The 18,911-nt window shown below is 56.9% G+C and overlaps 1 protein-coding gene across 1 annotated transcript; it reads left to right on the plus strand.

The window, feature by feature from the left end:
- Positions 1 to 2,143: 2,143 nt before the first annotated feature.
- LOC116956756 (ephrin-B1-like) lies at positions 2,144 to 18,653 on the plus strand. Its single transcript, XM_076058039.1, has 3 exons — positions 2,144 to 2,898; positions 15,704 to 16,065; positions 17,229 to 18,653. Exons 2-3 carry the CDS (start codon positions 15,933 to 15,935, stop codon positions 17,324 to 17,326), a joined length of 231 nt encoding a protein of 76 aa, XP_075914154.1. The 5' UTR covers positions 2,144 to 2,898; positions 15,704 to 15,932; the 3' UTR covers positions 17,327 to 18,653.
- Positions 18,654 to 18,911: the final 258 nt, after the last annotated feature.

The raw sequence follows: 18,911 nt of genomic DNA on the forward strand, positions 1-18,911 counted from the left end.
TACAGAGGGAGAGACATCCACAGGGAGAGAGACATCCACAGTGAGAGACATCCACAGTGAGAGACATCCACAGTGAGAGACATCTACAGGGGGAGAGACATCCACAGAGAGAGACATCTACAGGGAGAGACATCTACAGGAAGAGAGACATCCACAGGGAGAGACATCTACAGAGGGAGAGAGACATCTACAGGGAGAGAGACATCCACAGGGAGAGACATCTACAGGGGGAGAGACATCTACAGGGAGAGAGACATCCACAGGGAGAGAGACATCTACAGAGGGAGAGAGACATCCACAGGGAGAGACATCTACAGAGGGAGAGACATCCACAGGGAGAGAGACATCTACAGGGAGAGATATCCACAGTAGGAGAGACATCCACAGGGAGAGACATCTACAGGGGGAGAGACATCCACAGGGAGAGACATCCACAGTGAGAGACATCTACAGGGGGAGACATCCACAGGGAGAGACATCCACAGTGAGAGACATCTACAGGGAGAGATCGAGAAAGGCAGCGGCGAGAGACGGGAGGAGGAGGAGGAGGTAGGGGTGATGAGAGACACCGCTCGCAGAGAGACAAACGCGGACAGACTGTCCGCTCGTCACTTGTGGACATCTCGATAGACCGACGGAACGCAGAGGAAGAGGGTACGGGGGATGCATCCAAGTGCGTTGGCACTCCACGCGGTTCCACGCCCCGCCGGATCGAGGGCAGCCACGGCGGGCATCAGATAGACAAAGTGGGGAGGTGGTGGTGGGGGGGTGGTGGTGGTGGTGGGGAGAGAGCGATGCGGTGAGCGGACAAGAAACGGATTTTGTCCCCCCCGCGCTCCGCACTGGACCATGCAGACAGCAGCAAGAAGAGACAGGGTGGTGCAGGAGGAGGTGGTGGTGGCGGTGGTGGAGGCAGTGGCGGTGGTGGAGGCGGTGGCGGTGGGCGTTCGTTTGTGCCGGTCTTCCGCTCAGCCGGACACGCGGCTGCGAGTGGGACAAGGCCACGTGTAGCGTCGACGGACAGAGGAGGAGAGGCGAGGCCAGTTCGACAGATAGATAGACAGATTTATAGACTGACCGATAGACAGACCGATAGACAGACCGATAGACTGACCGATGGACTGACCGATAGACTGACCGATAGACTGACCCGATTGACAGCAGACACGGATGACGTGAGAATCGAGAGGCGGTGAGCACCCTCCCGTGTCGTCTCCCGCTCTCCCCGTCTCTGTCTCTCTCTTCTCGCGAGAAAGCGGACGGGCAAGCCGAGACGAGCCTCTGTCTCGGCTACAGAGACGGACAGAGACACACGCGCGGAGAGACGCACGCGCGGAGAGACGCACGCGTGTCCTGGATTATTAAGCTCGCCCGTCTGCTTGAAGACGCGGAAATTCTCCGCCGTGTAGGCGACGGCCCTCTCGCCCGTCCGTCCGCCCGCCCGCCCGCCCGCGCGCGGAGACGCCAAGAGTTTCGTGGCCCTTCGGATTCATGCCGCCGCTGTGCAACCGAGAGACGCCGGTTTCGGAAGGGACATGCCGGGAGGATTTAACTCCACCCTGAAGGATCTTCAGTCATCGGGAAAAACATTGGGTTTGCGAGTGGATTCCCAGGCTCGGAGCATTAAACGAAGTTACGGGACATCCGTCGTCATCATCATCATCACAATCGTCATTGTCTGAAGCATCGCCATCATCATCAGAATCATCATCCCATCACCGCCACGGCCACGACCATCACCACCGTCATCACCAGCCATTACTGGGACTAATCAACACCACCATCATCTGAATCTTCACCATCCCACTACCACCCCATCATTATTTGAACCATCACCTGACTCAGCACCACCATCATCTGAATCATCACCACCACCATCACCTGACCCATCACCACCATCATCTGAATCACCATCATCTGACCCATCACCACCATCATCTGAATCATCACCATCATTTGAATCACCATCATCTGACCCATCACCACCACCATCATCTGACTCACCACCACCATCATCATCATCTGACCCATCACCACCATCATCATCTGACCCATCACCACCACCATCATCATCTGAAAACATCACCACCACCATCATCTGAATCACCACCACCATCATCTGACCCATCACTGACTCACCATCATCTGACCCATCATCACCACCACCATCATCTGACCCATCATCACCACCATCATCATCTGACTCACCACCACCATCATCTGACCCATCATCACCACCACCATCATCTGACCCATCACTGACTCACCACCACCATCATCTGACCCATCATCACCACCACCATCATCTGACTCATCACCACTACCATCATCTGACCCATCACCACCATCATCATCTGAAAACATCACCACCACCATCTGAATCACCACCACCACCATCATCTGACCCATCACCACCATCATCTGAATCACCACCACCACCATCATCTGAATCACCACCACCATCATCTGACCCGTCACCACCGCCACCACCGCCACCATCATCTGACTCACTACCACCATCATCTGACCCATCATCACCACCACCATCATCTGACTCACCACCACCATCATCTGACCCATCACCACCACCATCATCTGACCCATCATCACCACCATCATCTGACCCATCACCACCACCACCATCTGACCCATCATCACCACCACCACCATCTATAGAGAGAGACTCTGACTCGGAGCGTGAGCTGCCTGGAGGAGGAGGAGGAGGTTGAGGAAGGCCCCCGCCGCCCCTGCCGCTGCCCCCGCTGCTGCCGCGATGGGCTGGCTGGCCGTGGTGTGGTGGGCGCTGAGCTGCTGCTGGGCTGCTTCTCTGCACCCATCTCGGAGTTTCCTACTCGCCGCTGAACTCGACCCCGTCTACTGGAACTCGAGCAACCCCCTGTGAGTACCCCTCCCTGTGAGTACCCCTCCCTGTGAGTACCCCTCCCTGTGAGTACCCCGCTCTGTGAGTACCCCTCCCTGTGAGTACCTCCTGTGAGTACCCCTGTGAGTACCCCTCAGACCCCCCTGTGAGTACCCCCCTGTGAGTACCCCTCGGACCCCCCCCTGTGAGTACCCCCTGTGAGTACCCCTCCCTGTGAGTACCCCTCAGACCCCCCTGTGAGTACCCCCTGTGAGTACCCCCCCCTGTGAGTACCCCCCCTGTGAGTACCCCTCCCTGTGAGTACCCCTCGGACCCCCCCCCTGTGAGTACCCCCTGTGAGACCCCCTGTGAGTACCCCCTGTGACTACCCCTGTGAGTACCCCCCCCGTGGAGTACCCCTCAGACCCCCCCCCCCCCCGCCTGTGAGTACCCCCTCACTCAGACGTATTGACCAGGTCGTGAGAGACACGCGAGATATTAACTACCTCGCCTTGTACACAGGAGGTCGTGGGTTCGATCCAGACCCTGACGACCCCTGCTGCTGCTGTAGATGTGGAGTCTGCGTCACTCTCTCATCATCATCACCACGGTGGCTAGTGAGATGTTGACTACCTCGCCTGGTATGCAGGAGGTCGTGGGTTCGATCCCGGCCCTGACGATGCCTGCTGCTGCTGTATATTTGGAGTCTGCGTCTCTCGCATCATCATCACCACGGTGGCTAGGAGATGTTGACTACCTCGCCTGGTGTACAGGAGGTCGTGCGTTGGATCCAGACCCTGACGATGCCTGCTGCTGCTGCTGTATATTTGGAGTCTGCGTGTCTCTCTCTCATCATCATCATCACGGTGGCTATGGAGATGTTGACTACCTCGCCTGGTGCGCAGGAGGTCGTGGGTTCGATCCCGACCCTGACTCTCTCCGTGTGCCGCGTGGATTTTTTCTCCGGGGGTCCTTCCGTTTTATTTCCCCTCCGCATTGAAGACTCGACACGGGGCGTGCGCTGTTTGAGCTCTTTGAGCTGCCGCTGTCTTCTCTGTTGGCCAGGCTCTCCCTCCCGTCTGACAATAAGAGCGACGTAGCTTCTCAGTAGTGGGGTCTTACCTGGTACAATACCAAAAAAATGGTTTACATTTTATTTTAGTCTGTGAGTCTCTATGTATCTCTGTGGGTCTCCGTGTGTCGCTGTGGGTCTCTGTGTGTCTCTGTGGGTCTCTGTGTGTCGCTGTGTGTCGCTGTGGGTATCTCTGTGTCTCTGTGTATTTCTGCGTGTCTCTGTGGGTATGTGTGTGTCTCTGTGGGTCTCTGTGTGTCTCTGTGGGTCTCTGTGTGTCTCTGTGTGTCTCTGTGGGTCTCTTTGTGTCTCTGTGGGTCTCTGTGTGTCGCTGTGGGTATCTCTGTGTGTCTGTGTATTTATGCGTGTCTCTGTGGGTCTGTGTGTGTCTCTGTGTGTCTCTGTGTGTCTCTGTGGGTCTCTGTGTGTCTCTATGCATCTCTGTGTTTCTCTGCGTCTCTGTGGGTCTCTGGATCTGTGTGTGGCTCTGTGTGTCTCTGTGTGTCTCTATGGGTCTCTGTGTGTCTCTATGGGTCTCTGTGTATCTCTATGGGTCTCTGTGTGTCTCTCTATCTCTTTATAGGTCTCTGTGTGTTTCTCTGCGTCTCTGTGGGCCTCTGTGTGTCTCTGTGTGTCTCTATTCATCTCTGTGGGTCTCTGTGTGTCTCTTTGGGTCTCTGTGTGTATCTGTGTGTCTCTGCGTCTCTGTATGTCTCTGTGGGTCTCTGTGGGTCTCTGTGCGTCTCTATGGGTCTCTGTGTGTGTATCTCTGTGTGTCTCGGTAGGTCTCTGCGGGTCTCTGTGGGTCTCTGTGTGTCTCTGTGTGTCTCTGTGGGTCTCTATGTGTCTCTGTGGGTTTCTGTGTGTGTATCTCTGTGTGTCTGTGCGTCTCTGTGTGTCTCTGTGTGTCTCTGTGGGTCTCTGTGCGTCTCTATGGGTCTCTGTGTGTGTATCTCTGTGTGTCTCTGTGTGTCTCTATGGGTCTCTGTGTGTGTATCTCTGTGTGTCTCGGTAGGTCTCTGCGGGTCTCCGTGTGTCTCTGTCCGTGTCTCTCTGTGTGTCTGCGTGTGTGTGTGTCTCTCTCTCTCTCTGTCTGTGTGTGTGTGCGCTTCAGAACTATAAATGCCCGCGTGTCGATGACGGCGATGACGGTGTATCAGGCCGCCACTTGCTGTGAGTCTCTGTCGTTTGTCATGGCCACGGCGGCTGGCTGCCCGTCGCCCAGCCAGCTCATCCATCGGTGGTGGGCGGCCAAACTCAATAAATACGCGCTCGAGACAGGGACGCTGATAGCGCAGTGCGTCAACCGCTGCACCACCGCTCCCCCGTCCACCGCTACGCTACAGGCGAATCGCCGCGCGGGAACGGTGGCGCAGCGATTAGCGCACTGCGGTAAGGGGCCTCTGCGGTAGTCGGCCCGAGGATTTCTCCGCCACGACCCGCTTGTTGTGATTGGCGGCGAAAGCCTCGCGGCAACTTCTCGGGTCGAGAAATGTTGCGGCTCGGCTCTCCGGCACCGGCGAATTGTGCCACGTTCTGTAGTGTATAGTGTAGTGTATAGTGTAGTGTATAGTGTAGTGCGTAGTGTATAGTAGTGTATAGTGTAGTGTATAGTGTAGTGTGTAGTGTAGTGTATAGTGTAGTGCGTAGTGTATAGTAGTGTATAGTGTAGTGTATAGTGTGGTGTGTAGTGTATAGTGTGGTGTGTAGTGTAGTGTGTAGTGTAGTGTGTAGTGTAGTGTGTAGTGTAGTGTGTAGTGTAGTGTGTAGTGTAGTGTATAGTGTAGTGTATAGTGTAGTGTATAGTGTAGTGTATAATGTAATGTATAGTGTAGTGTATAATGTAATGTATAGTGTAGTGTATAGTGCAGTGTAGTGTGTAGTGCAGTGTATAGTGTAATGTATAGTGTAGTGTATATTCGTGTATAGTGTAGTGTATAGTGTAATGTAATGTGTAGTGTATAGTGTAGTGTATAGTAGTGTAGTGTATAGTGTAGTGTATAGTGTAATGTATAGTGTATAGTGTAGTGTATAGTGCAGTGTATAGTGTAATGTATAGTGTAGTGTATAGTGTAGTGTATAGTGTAGTGTATAGTGTAATGTATAGTGTAGTGTATAGTGTACACTACACTATACACTACACTTGCGAGTATCAATGTTGTGGCTTGGCTCTCCGACACGCACGCACAACCGGCGTGCTGCCGTACTAAAAACGAATTGTGCCACGTTCCGTGCACGTGACACTAAACCGCACTAAATTGGCTGTGCCGGGTGGCGGCGGGTTTCACGAGACAACGTTCACATGGTTTACGCGGTCTAACCCAAGAACATTTTGTTTTGTGTACCGATATTTAATGTCGTCTCTAGCAGAGTAAGGGCCCCGCTGAGCTGCTCCGTAGGTATTTTTTTTTTCCGAAGCGAAGCTGGCCACAAGTGATCGCTCAACCAAGTGAAGGCTCATTATCATCATCGTCATCGTCGTCGTCGTCATCATCAACGTCGTCATCGTCATCATCATCATTATCATCATCATCATCGTCGTCATCACGTGTACATTTACATGAGCAGCCAGATACTCTGAACGCGTGACGTCGTTGATTGGAAATGTGGAGGTGGACCCGGAGACAGATCCACGCGACCACGGGGAGAGAGAGAGAGACGCAGACTCCAAATATACAGCAGCAGCAGCAAGCGTCGTCAGGGTCGGGATCCAACCCCACGGCACTTGCCCCTAGGGCCCGTTAGAGGCTACACGGGGGACCTCTGTCTTTTTGCGTCATCAAACGCTCCACCTCATCAGCCACCCACGAGCGATGGGGCAGTTGTGGAGAGAGTGGAGAGTTTCCCCCCATGCCTGGGCAGTCTGCTCATGACCGGCTCCGGTTTGACAGCATAAGTCTCACTCCGAATCAGTCGGGCGGCAATATCTTTTCATCGGCTGCGTAACGCCGCTGTGTGGAGGCTACCTGGTCTGTCGCTCCGCACGAAGCTTCGGGTCTTCTCGGCCAAGGTCATGGCCCTGCCCCTTCTCTGCGCTTGCGAAATGTGGACCCCCCCCCCCTAATGGAACATCTTCGCCGGTGAGAAACATTCAGGCTGGCCCTGCCTGCGATCCATCCTGGGTTTAGCCTGCAGGCTGGATTGTGTGAGGAGCTCACAAATCCTTGAAAGATCTGGACACAAAGTCCCATCGGTGAGCTCCTCCGGCAGGCAAGGCTGCGTTGGCTGGGCCATGTAGCCCGCATGCCCAGCCACCGCATGCCGAAACAGCTTTTGTTCGGCCGGATAGAGGGGGATAAACGGGCACGACACGGGCTAGAGAAGAGATGGAGTGATGTGGTACAGGAGGACGTGGAGCTGAGTGGACTTGCCGATGACCGGTACCAGCGGTGTCAAGATCGGCCTCTGTGGAGGAGGCTCGTGAAGGACGCTGCTGGGCACTTGGAGGCAATCGCCCTCCAACAACAACGGAGGGGGCGGAGGAGCGACGCTCACAACAACGAGCGGAGCGCCGGGTGGATAAAACCCAGCAAGTTGGCACAGTAGGGAGGTACAGCTGGTGGTGCATCTACCGGTCATCTCAGTCGGCCAACCCGTGGCACCTGCTGGGTCTGTCACGTGACCTCCTCCTGCACCTAGCCTGGCACAGTAGGGGGAGGTACAGCTGGTGGTGCATCTGCCGGTCATCTCAGTCGGTCAACCCGTGGTACCTGCTGGGTTTGTCACGTGACCTCCTGCCAGAGGGATTGCCTTGCACACTTCAATGCGATCGCCTCAAAAGTTCACCGAGCCTAGCACAGGCCCTCGTGTCGACGTCACCGCCACTTGGCGAGGGGACAGCGGGGACGATGCCTGCTGCTGCTGCTGTATATTTGGAGTCTGCGTGTCTCTCTCTCCCTCATCATGATCATCACCATCATCACGGTGGCTAGGGAGATGTTGACTACCTCGCCTGGTACGCAGGAGGTCGTGGTTTCGATCCCGACCCTGACGATGCTTGTTGCTGTATATTTGGAGTTTGCGTGTCTCTCTCTCTCATCATCATCATCACGGTGGCTATGAGATGTTGACTACCTCGCCAGGTACGCAGGAGGTCGTGGTTTCGATCCCGACCCTGACGATGCCTGTTGCTGCTGCTGTTTATTTGGAGTCTGCGTGTCTCTCTCTCCCTCATCATCATCATCACGGTGGCTAGGGAGATGTTGGCTACCTCGCCTGGTACGCAGGAGGTCGTGGTTTCGATCCCGACCCTGACGATGCCTGCTGCTGCTGGTGCTGTAGATTTGGAGTCTGCGTGTCTCTTTCTCATCATCATCATCACGGTGGCTAGGGAGATGTTGACTACCTCGCCTGGTACGCAGGAGGTTGTGGGTTCGATCACGACCCTGACGATGCCTGCTGCTGCTGTATATTTGGAGTCTGCGTGTCTCTCTCATCATCATCATCACGGTGGCTAGGGAGATGTTGACTACCTCGCCTGGTACGCAGGAGGTCGTGGGTTCGATCCAGACCCTGACGACGCCTGCTGCTGCTGGTGCTGTAGATTTGGAGTCTGCGTCTCTCTTTCTCATCATCATCATCACGGTGGCTAGGGAGATGTTGACTACCTCGCCTGGTACGCAGGAGGTCGTGGGTTCGATCACGACCCTGACGATGCCTGCTGCTGCTGTATATTTGGAGTCTGCGTGTCTCTCTCATCATCATCATCATCACGGTGGCTAGGGAGATGTTGACTACCTCGCCTGGTACGCAGGAGGTCGTGGGTTCGATCCAGACCCTGACGACGCCTGCTGCTGTATTTCGAGTCAGTGGTGTCTCTCTCTCTTTTTCTCTCTCTTTTTCTCTCTCTCTCTCTGTCCCCGCGGTCGCGTGGATTTTTCTCCCGGTTTTTCCCCTCCGCATTATAGAGTCGACGACGTAACGCGTTCAAGGGAGAGAGAGGGAGAGAGTTATTTGGCCACCGCTGTAAAGTTCCACGTGTGATGAGGACAACGGTGACGAGCCACCACTTGGTTGAGCTGCCTTCGCTTCTCAATGAGAGCTCAGTGGGGACCTCACACCTGGCAACAAGATTAAAGTTTTTAGTTTATAGTTTGAACATCGCCAGCACGGGGCAGGGGGGGGGGGGGCCTCCCACCACCACGTGTGCCATAGCGCCGGTAGCCTTCACAGGTGCTGCTGCTACTCGCTACTCACAGCACTTGCCCCTACAGCCTGTTAGAGGCTACACGGGGGAGCTTTGTCCGTGTCTACCTTCACAGGTGCTGCTGCTACTCGCTACTCACAGCACTTGCCCCTACAGCCTGTTAGAGGCTACACGGGGGAGCTTTGTGTCTACCTTCATAGGAGCTGCTGCTACTCGCTACTCACAGCACTTGCCCCTACAGCCTGTTAGAGGCTACACGGGGGACCTTTGACTGTGTCTACCTTCACAGGTGCTGCTGCTACTCGCTACTCACAGCACTTGCCCCTACAGCCTGTTAGAGGCTACACGGGGGAGCTTTGTCCGTGTCTACCTTCACAGGTGCTGCTGCTACTCGCTACTCACAGCACTTGCCCCTACAGTCTGTTAGAGGCTACACGGGGGAGCTTTGTCTGTGTCTACCTTCACAGGTGCTGCTGCTACTCGCTAACATCACTTGCCCCTATAATCTGTTCACGCTCTACGGGGGATCTTTGTCTTTGTGTGATGGTGGCTGTGATCGGAGCCGCACTAACAAGCCAGACGGGAGAGCGCAGAGAGAACAGAGGAGCTCTGTGGTTCAGTAGCTGTGTGGTTCAGTAGCTGTGTGGTTCAGTAGCTGTGTGGTTCAGTAGCTGTGTGGTTCAGGAGCTCTGTGGTTCAGTAGCTGTGTGGTTCAGTAGCACTGTGGTTCAGTAGCTGTGTGGTTCAGTAGCTGTGTGGTTCAGTAGCTGTGTGGTTCAGTAGCTGTGTGGTTCAGGAGCTGTGTGGTTCAGGAGCTCTGTGGTTCAGTAGCTGTGTGGTTCAGTAGCTGTGTGGTTCAGTAGCTGTGTGGTTCAGTAGCTGTGTGGTTCAGGAGCTGTGTGGTTCAGGAGCTGTGTGGTTCAGGAGCTGTGTGGTTCAGTAGCTGTGTGGTTCAGGAGCTGTGTGGTTCAGGAGCTGTGTAGTTCAGTAGCTGTGTGGTTCAGGAGCTCTGTGGTTCAGTAGCTGTGTGGTTCAGGAGCTCTGTGGTTCAGGAGCTGTAGGGAGAGAGACACAGACACATAGAGAGAGAGAGACTGAGAGTACACGGCGAGAGGAGGAGGTAGGGGATACAAAGGCGGAGGGAGGCAGGGGAGAGAGAGGGAGGGAGTTGTGTAACTTCATCCTGTTGTCACCTGAATGTGTGAATGGGCGCAAGCAAACTCTGTGTAAACACGCGTGTGTGAGCGTGAATGTGTGAGCGTGAGTGTGTGTGTGAATGTGAGCGTGTGCGCGTGTGTGTGTGTAAGCGTGTGCGCGTGTGTGTGTGTGAATGTGAGCGTGTGCGTGTGTGTGAATGTGAGTGTGTGCGTGTGTGTGAGTGTGCGTGCGTGTGTGTGTGCGTGTGAGTGTGTGAATGTGTGAGCGTGTGCGCGTGTGTGTGTGTGTGAACGTGAGTGTGCGTGTGTGTGAATGTGAGAGTGTGCGTGTGTGTGAATGTGCGTGCGTGTGTGTGAATGTGCGTGTGTGTGTGAGTGTGAGTGCGTGTGTGTGTGAGTGTGAGTGCGTGTGTGTGCGTGTGTGTGTGAGTGTGAGTGCGTGTGTGTGAGTGTGAGTGCGTGTGTGTGTGTGCTTGCGTGGGGAGCGGTGGGTGTAGTGGTTAGCGCTACGCTGCGCTACGAACCCGGCGACCCGAGTTCGATTTCCGCTCAACGGCCACCAACACCACCGGTGACGATTATCTGAACCGGTCCCGGGCCTCCCCTAGGTCGACTCGGCCTCAAACGAGTAGCTGGTGTAGCGGTGTGTAATTAAACATCGCCACTGGGGAGACAAAGGCGGCCGGGCGTGTTTGCTGGTAGCCACCCACCCCCTCGTGTGCCACAGTGCCGGTAGCCTTCATTGGCGTTGCTCGCTTACGGCAACCAGCCCCTGCGGTCTGGTCTTGGTGTGGTAACGCTACGGTGAGGAAGCTACCTGGTCTGTCGCTCCGCACGAAGCTTCTTCGGGTCTTCTCGGCCACGGTCACTCCCTCGCTTCTCCACGCTTGCGAAACGTGGACCTTCTTAATGGAGCATCTTCGCTCCGGTGAGAAACATTCAGGCTGGCCCTGCCTGGGATCCATCCTGGGTTTAACCTGCAGGCTGTACCGGAGGAATTTCCATCTGGAACTGATAAAATGGGAGGCTGATCAGGGCCCGGGTGCGGACGAGGGATGGCTCCCTATTGGTCAATCATTATGTATGCCGATGATCTGGTAATTGCTGCTCAGTAAGAGAAGGAGTTGGAGACGCTGCTGCTGAGACTGGAGCGTGCCACTAAGAGGTGTGGGGCCTTACCATCAGCCCCACCGAAACTAAGCACCTGCCTGGGTATTTTGTACCATCGGACACTCCACCCCCACAACTCCCAATCGGTGATGGGGCAGTTGTGGAGAGAGTGGAGAGTTTCCCATACCTGGGCAGTGTGCCCATGACCGGCTCCGGTCAGAAATCTCACTCCGAATCAGTCGAGTGGCATTATCTTTTCATCGCTTGCGTAACGCTGTGTGGAAGCTACCTGGTCTGTCATTCCAAGCTTTAGGTCCCTTCTCTACGCTTGCGAAACGTGGACCCCATTAATGGACCATCTTTGCCGGTTAGAAACATTTAGGCTGGCCTGTCTACGATCCATGCTGTGTTTTACCAGCAGGCTGGATTGCGTGAGGAGTTTTGTCCAAATCTGTCATACAAAGCCTTGACAGATTTGGACAAAGTCCCATCGGTGAGCTCCTCCGGCAGGCAAGGCTGCGATGGCTGGGTCATGTAGCCCGCATGCCCAATCACCGCATGCCCAAACAGCTTTTGTTCGGCCGGATCGAGGGGGCTAAACGGGCGCGGCACGGCTAGAGTAGAGATGGAGTGACGTGGTACAGGAGGACGTGGAGCTGAGTGGACTTGCCGATGACTGGTACCAGCGGTGTCAAGATCGGCCTCTGTGGAGGAGGCTCGTGAAGGACGCTACTGGGCAGTTGGAGGCAGTCGCCCTCCAACAACAACGGAGGGCGGAGGAGCGACGCTCACAACAATGAGCGGAGCGCCGGGTGGCTAAAGCACAGCAGGTTGGCACAGTAGTGGGCACAGGTGGTGCATCAGCCAGTCATCTCAGTCAGTCGACCCGTGGCACCTGGGTCTGTCCCGTGACCTCCTGCCCGCGGGCCACTTAATGGCGAATGGCGGTTGTTGTGTGTGTGTGTGCGAGTGTGTGTGCGAGTGTGTGTGTGCGAGTGTGTGTGTGCGAGTGTGTGTGTGCGCTTGTGTGCGTGTGTGCGTGTGTGTGCGCGTGTGTGTGTGTGTGCGTGTGTGTGCGCGTGTGTGTGTGCGCGTGTGTGTGTGTGCGCGTGCGTGTGTGCGTGTGTGTGTGTGTGCGTGTGTGTGCGCGTGTGTGTGTGTGTGCGTGTGTGCGCGTGTGTGTGTGTGTGCGTGTGTGTGTGTGCGCGTGCGTGTGTGCGTGTGTGTGTGTGTGCGTGTGTGTGCGCGTGTGCGCGTGTGTGTGTGTGTGTGCGTGTGCGTGTGTGTGTGCGCGTGTGTGGCAAATGTCGCCACTGGGGAGAGACAAAGGCGGCCGGGCGTGGTGGTTGCTGGCCACCCCACACCCAGCCCCCCCCCATCGCTGCAGCTCGCTCACAGCACTTGCCCCGGCAGCCCTTGCAAGGCTACCCGGGGGATCTTTGTCTGTGTAGACAATAGAGGGCTGCGTGGGGGGCGGGGGGGGGGGCTCGCGTCCTCGCGGTCGCCATGGAAACACGGACGCGGTGGAGGGGAGATGGTGCCAATCTCTCTCCCCCCTCTCTCTCTCTACTCTCCCCCCCTCTCTCCCCCCCTCTCTCCCCTCCCCCCCCTCTCCCCCCCTCTCTCCCCCCCCTCTCTCTCTACTCTCCCCCCTCTCTCCCCCCTCTCTCTCCCCCCCTCTCTCCCCCCTCTCTCTCTACTCTCTACTCTCCCCCCCTCTCTCCCCCCCCCTCTCTCCCCCCCTCTCTCCCCCCTCTCCCCCCCTCTCTCTCCCCCCCTCTCTCCCCCCTCTCTCTCTACTCTCTACTCTCCCCCCCTCTCTCCCCCCTCTCTCTCCCCCTCTCTCTCTCTCCCCCCCCTCTCTCTCTCTCCACTCTTCAAAGACAAAGGTCCCCCGTGTAGCCTCTTAACAGGCTGTAGGGGCAAGTGCTGTGAGTAGCAGCAGCACCTGTGAAGGTAGACACAGACAAAGGTCCCCCGTGTAGCCTCTAACAGGCTGTAGGGGCAAGTGCTGTGAGTAGCAGCAGCACCTGTGAAGGTAGACACAGACAAAGGTCCCCCGTGTAGCCTCTAACAGACTGTAGGGGCAAGTGCTGTGAGTAGCAGCAGCACCTGTGAAGGTAGACACAGACAAAGGTCCCCCGTGTAGCCTCTAACAGGCTGTGGGGGCAAGTGCTGTGAGTAGCGAGTAGCAGAAGCACCTGTGAAGGTAGACACAGACAAAGGTCCCCCGTGTAGCCACTAACAGGCTGTAGGGGCAAGTGCTGTGAGTAGCGAGTAGCAGCAGCACCTGTGAAGGTAGACACAGACAAAGCTCCCCCGTGTAGCCTCTAACAGACTGTAGGGGCAAGTGCTGTTAGTAGCGAGTAGCAGCAGCACCTGTGAAGGTAGACACAGACAAAGATCCCCCGTGTAGCCTCTAACAGACTGTAGGGGCAAGTGCTGTTAGTAGCGAGTAGCAGCAGCACCTGTGAAGGTAGACACAGACAAAGATCCCCCGTGTAGCCTCTAACAGGCTGTAGGGGCAAGTGCTGTTACAGCGAGCAGCAGCACCTGTGAAGGCTACCAGCACCACGCCCGACCGCCTTTGTCTCCCCCCAGTGGCGATGTTCACTACACCACCGCCACACCAGCTACTCGTTTGAGGCCGAGTCGACCTAGGGGAGTGCCCAGGTTACCGGTTCAGATAATCGCCACCGGTGGTGGCGTTGGTGGCCGTGAGCGGGAATACGAATGCTGGATTCCTCTCTGCCTGGGTTCGTGGCGCAGCGTGGCGCTAACCACTACACCCACCGCTCCCCCTGCCCCCCCCCCCCCCCGCAAGCACGCGCATTCCTTCACGCGCACGCAGACAAAGACAAAGGCCCCCCTCCTCCTTCCCCCGTGTAGCCTTCGGCAGGCTATTGAGGCAAGTGCCGTGAGTGTCGAGTTAGCGGCAGCACCGCTGAAACGCTCAGCGCCTCCCCCCCACTCCCTGCTGCACCTCGAGTTAGTTCACACGGCCCAGTCGCCCACCTCTCTCTATCACCTCCCTCCCACTTTCACTCTCCTCTCTCCTGCACTCCACTGCTGGATGGGGATCACTGTGGTGGTGATGGTGGTGGTGGTGGCGGCGATGTCTCTACCCTGCGTGTGTGTGTTTTCCCGAATCCGTCTCCGAGTGTAACCATCACAACCACGGTCTATCCACTGCTGGATGGAGATCACTGTGGTGGTGGTGATGGTGGTGATGGTGGTGATGGTGGTGGTGGTGATGGTGATGGTGGTTGTGGTGATGGTGGTGATGATGGTGGTGATGGTGGTGATGGTGGTGGTGGTGGTGATGGTGGTGATGGTGGTGATGGTGGTGGTGGTGGTGATGGTGGTGATGGTGGTGGTGGTGATGGTGGTGGTGGTGGGTGATGGTGGTGGTGATGGTGGTGGTGGTAATGGTGGTGATGGTGGTGATGGTGGTGGTGGTGATGGTGGTGATGGTGGTGATGGTGGTGGTGGTGGTGATGGTGGTGGTGATGGTGGTGATGGTGGTGGTGGTGGTGATGGTGGTGATGATGGTGGTGGTGATGGTGGTGGTGATGATGGTGGTGATGGTGGTGGTGGTGATGGTGATGGTGGTGATGATGGTGGTGGTGACGGTGGTGATGGTGGTGATGGTGGTGATGGTGATGAGATGGTGGTGATGGTGGTGATGGTGGTGGTGGTGGTGTGATGGTGGTGATGGTGGTGATGGTGGTGGTGGTGGTGGTGGTGATGGTGGTGATGGTGGTGGTGATGGTGGTGGTGATGGTGGTGGTGATGGTGGTGGTGATGGTGGTGGTGGTGGTGATGGTGGTGGTGGTAATGGTGGTGATGGTGGTGATGGTGGTGGTGGTGATGGTGGTGATGGTGGTGATGGTGGTGGTGGTGGTGATGGTGGTGGTGATGGTGGTGATGGTGGTGGTGGTGGTGATGGTGGTGATGATGGTGTGGTGATGGTGGTGATGGTGGTGATGGTGGTGGTGATGGTGATGGTGGTGATGGTGGTGGTGGTGATGGTGGTGGTGATGGTGGTGGTGGTGGTGATGGTGGTGATGGTGGTGGTGATGATGGTGATGGTGGTGGTGATGGTGGTGGTGATGGTGGCTTGTGGGCACGCAGTGGCCGGGGGCTCCGCTGGTCTCTCGCCCTCGGCTGTGGAGCCGCCTGACGGCATCGTGGGTTGGTGGGCGACGACTCCCCCTGCGATGAATTATCGCGTCTAGAAGTGATCGTCTCTTGCCCCTCCCTCCCTCCCTCCCTCCCTCCCTCCCTCCCTCCCTCCCTCCCTCCCTCCCTCCCTCCCTCCCTCCCTCCCTCCCTCCCTCCCTCCCTCCCTCCCCAAGGTTCCACTCTTCCGAGGGGCTTGTGGTCTACCCGCGAATCGGCGACCGCATGGACGTCGTGTGCCCGCGAGTGGCGGCCGGCCCCGGCGGCCCCGGCGGCCCCGGCGTCCCCGGCGGCCCCGCGGCCCCGGCGGCCCCGGCGGCCCCGGCGGCCCCGCGGGCCCCGGCGAGGTGGAGTTCTTCAAGCTGTACCTGGTGACGCGGGAGCAGGCGGAGCGGGTGCAGCACGATGCGGGGCTCGCCGCTGCTGCTGACGTGCAACAAGCCGGAGCAGCACGTGAAGTACACCGTCAAGTTCCAGGAGTTCTCGCCCCACCTCTTCGGCCTCGAGTTCAAGCGGAGCCACGACTACTACGTCATCTGTGAGGGGGCCCGCCGCGCGTACACGCGGACGCGTACACACACGTACACGTACACACGCACGCGTACACACACACGCGTACACACGCGTACACACGCATGCGTACACACGCACGCGTACACACGCGTACACACGCGTACACACGCGTACACGCACGCGTACACACGCACGCGTACACGCACACACGCGTACACGCACACACGCGTACACACACGTGTACACGCACGCGTACACAGACGTACACGCACGCGTACACACAGACGTACACGCACACGCGTACACACGCGTACATACGCACGCGTACACACGCGTACACACACGCGTACACACACACGTACACACACACGTACACACACGCGTACACAGACACGCGTATACACACGTGCACACACGTGCGCACACGCGCATACACATGTACACACGTACACACACACGTACACACGCATACACACGTACACACGCATACACACACGTACACACACACGCACACGCATACACATGTACACACGTACACACACACGTACACACTTACACGCACGTACAAACGTGAGATGTTAACTCCCTCGCCTGCTGTGCAGGAGGTCGTGGGTTCGATCCTGATCCTGACGCCTGCTGCTGTATATGTGGAGTCTGCGTCTCTCTCTCTTATCATCACGGTGGCTAGGAGATGTTGACTACCTCGCCTGGTACGCAGGAGGTCGTGGGTTCAATCCCGACCCTGACGATGCCTGCTGCTGCTGCTGTAGATTGTGATTTTGCATCTCTCTCTCTCTCATCATCATCATCACGGTGGCTAGGAGATGTTAACTACCTCGCCTGGTACGCAGGAGGTCGTGGGTTCAATCCCGACCCTGACTACAATCCCGACCCTGACTACGCCTGCTGCTGCTGTAGATTTGGAGTCTGCGTCTCTTTCTCATCATCATCATCATCATCACGGTGGCTAGGAGATGTTAACTACCTCGCCTGGTACGCAGGAGGTCGTGGGTTCAATCCCGACTCTGACGACACCTGCTGCTGCTGTAGATTTGGATTCTGCGTCTCTCTCCCCACCTGCCCCGTCCTGAGCGGCGGCGCTGCCGCTCAGGACGGACAGCCCTTGCCCCCACCCTGCGGCGGTCCGTGAAGGCTACTCGGGGGATCTTTGTCTTTGCCTGTCTGCAGCGACGTCAGACGGCACGCCGGAGGGGCTGGACAACCGGATAGGCGGAGCCTGCCAGGCGCTGGGCATGGAAGCTTGTCATGAAAGTGGGACAAGGTGAGCACACACACACGCAGACACACACACACACGCACGCACGCCCACACGCACACACGCAGACACACACACACACGCAGACACACACACACACGCCCACATGCACACACACATACGCGCACACACACGCCCACACGTACATACGCACGCACATCAACAACAACAACAACCGCCATTCGCCAACTAAGTGGCGGTGACGTCACCACGACGCTTGTGCCAGGCTATGTGCACCGTGAGGCCACGTGAAGTGTCGAACGCCCGCTGGCAGGAGGTCACTGGGCAGACCCAGGTGCCACGGGTCGACTGACTGAGATGACTGGCTGATGCACCACCTGTGCCCCCTACTGTGCCAACCTGCTGTGCTTTAGCCACCCGGCGCTCCGCTCGTTGTTGTGAGCGTCGCTCCTCCGCCCTCCGTTGTTGTTGGAGGGCGACTGCCTCCAACTGCCCAGTAGCATCCTTCACGAGCCTCCTCCACAGAGGCCGATCTTGACACCGCTGGTACCAGTCATCGGCAAGTCCACTCAGCTCCACGTCCTCCTGTACCACATCACTCCATCTCTTCTCTAGCCCGTGCCGCGCCCGCTTAGCCCCCTCAATCCGGCCAAACAAAAGCTGTTTCGGCATGCGGTGGCTGGGCATGCGGGCTACATGACCCAGCCATCGCAGCCTTGCCTGCCGGAGGAGCTCACCGATGGGACCCTGCCCAGATCTTTCAAGGATTTGTGAGCTCCTCACACAATCCAGTCTGGTTAAACCCAGGATGGATCGTAGGCAGGCCAGCCTAAATGTTTCTAACCGGCGAAGATGTTCCATTAGGGGGGTCCACGTTTCGCAAGCGTAGAGAAGGGAGGGAATGACCGTGGCCGAGAAGACCTGAAGCTTAGTGCGGAGCGACAGACCAGGTAGCTTCCACACAGCGTTACGCAACCGATGAAAAGATATTGCCACTCGACTGATTCGGAGTGAGACCTCTGCTGTTAAACTGGAGCCAGTCATAAGCACACTGCCCAGGTATGGGAAACTCTCCACTCTCTCCACAACTGCCCCATCACCGATTGGGAGTTGTGGGGGTGGAGTGTCCGATGGTACAAAATACCCAGGCAGGTGCTTAGTTTTGGTGGGGCTGATGGTAAGGCCCCACCTCTTAGTGGCACGCTCCAGTCTCAGCAGCAGCGTCTCCAACTCCTCCTCTGACTGAGCAGCTATTACCAAATCATCAGCATACATAACGTGGTTGAGCAATAGGGAGCCATCCCTTGACCGCACCCGGGCATCGATTAGCCTCCCATTATATCTGTACCATATGGAGATTCCCCCGGTACAGCTATTGAAGGCTTCACGAACTACGTGGTCAAAATAGATGTTAAATAATGTGGGAGCCAGAGGACATCCCTGTCGCACCCCAAGGTGTACAGGGAATGGCTCTGACTCCCGGCCACGTAGTTTTACCCGGGCCCGCTCACCATCATGAAGGTCCTTAATGATCGTGAGCAGAGGGTCAGGTACTCCAAAAGCACGAAGAACGACCCAGAGCCCAGGCCTACTGATGGTATCATAGGCCTTGACCAGGTCAATAAAGCAGAGAT

This window comes from Petromyzon marinus, assembly GCF_048934315.1.
Source record: "Petromyzon marinus isolate PM22_M1 ecotype Great Lakes invasive population chromosome 67 unlocalized genomic scaffold, UKy_Petmar_22M1.pri1.0 chr67_unloc.6, whole genome shotgun sequence".
Lineage (NCBI taxonomy): Eukaryota > Metazoa > Chordata > Hyperoartia > Petromyzontiformes > Petromyzontidae > Petromyzon > Petromyzon marinus.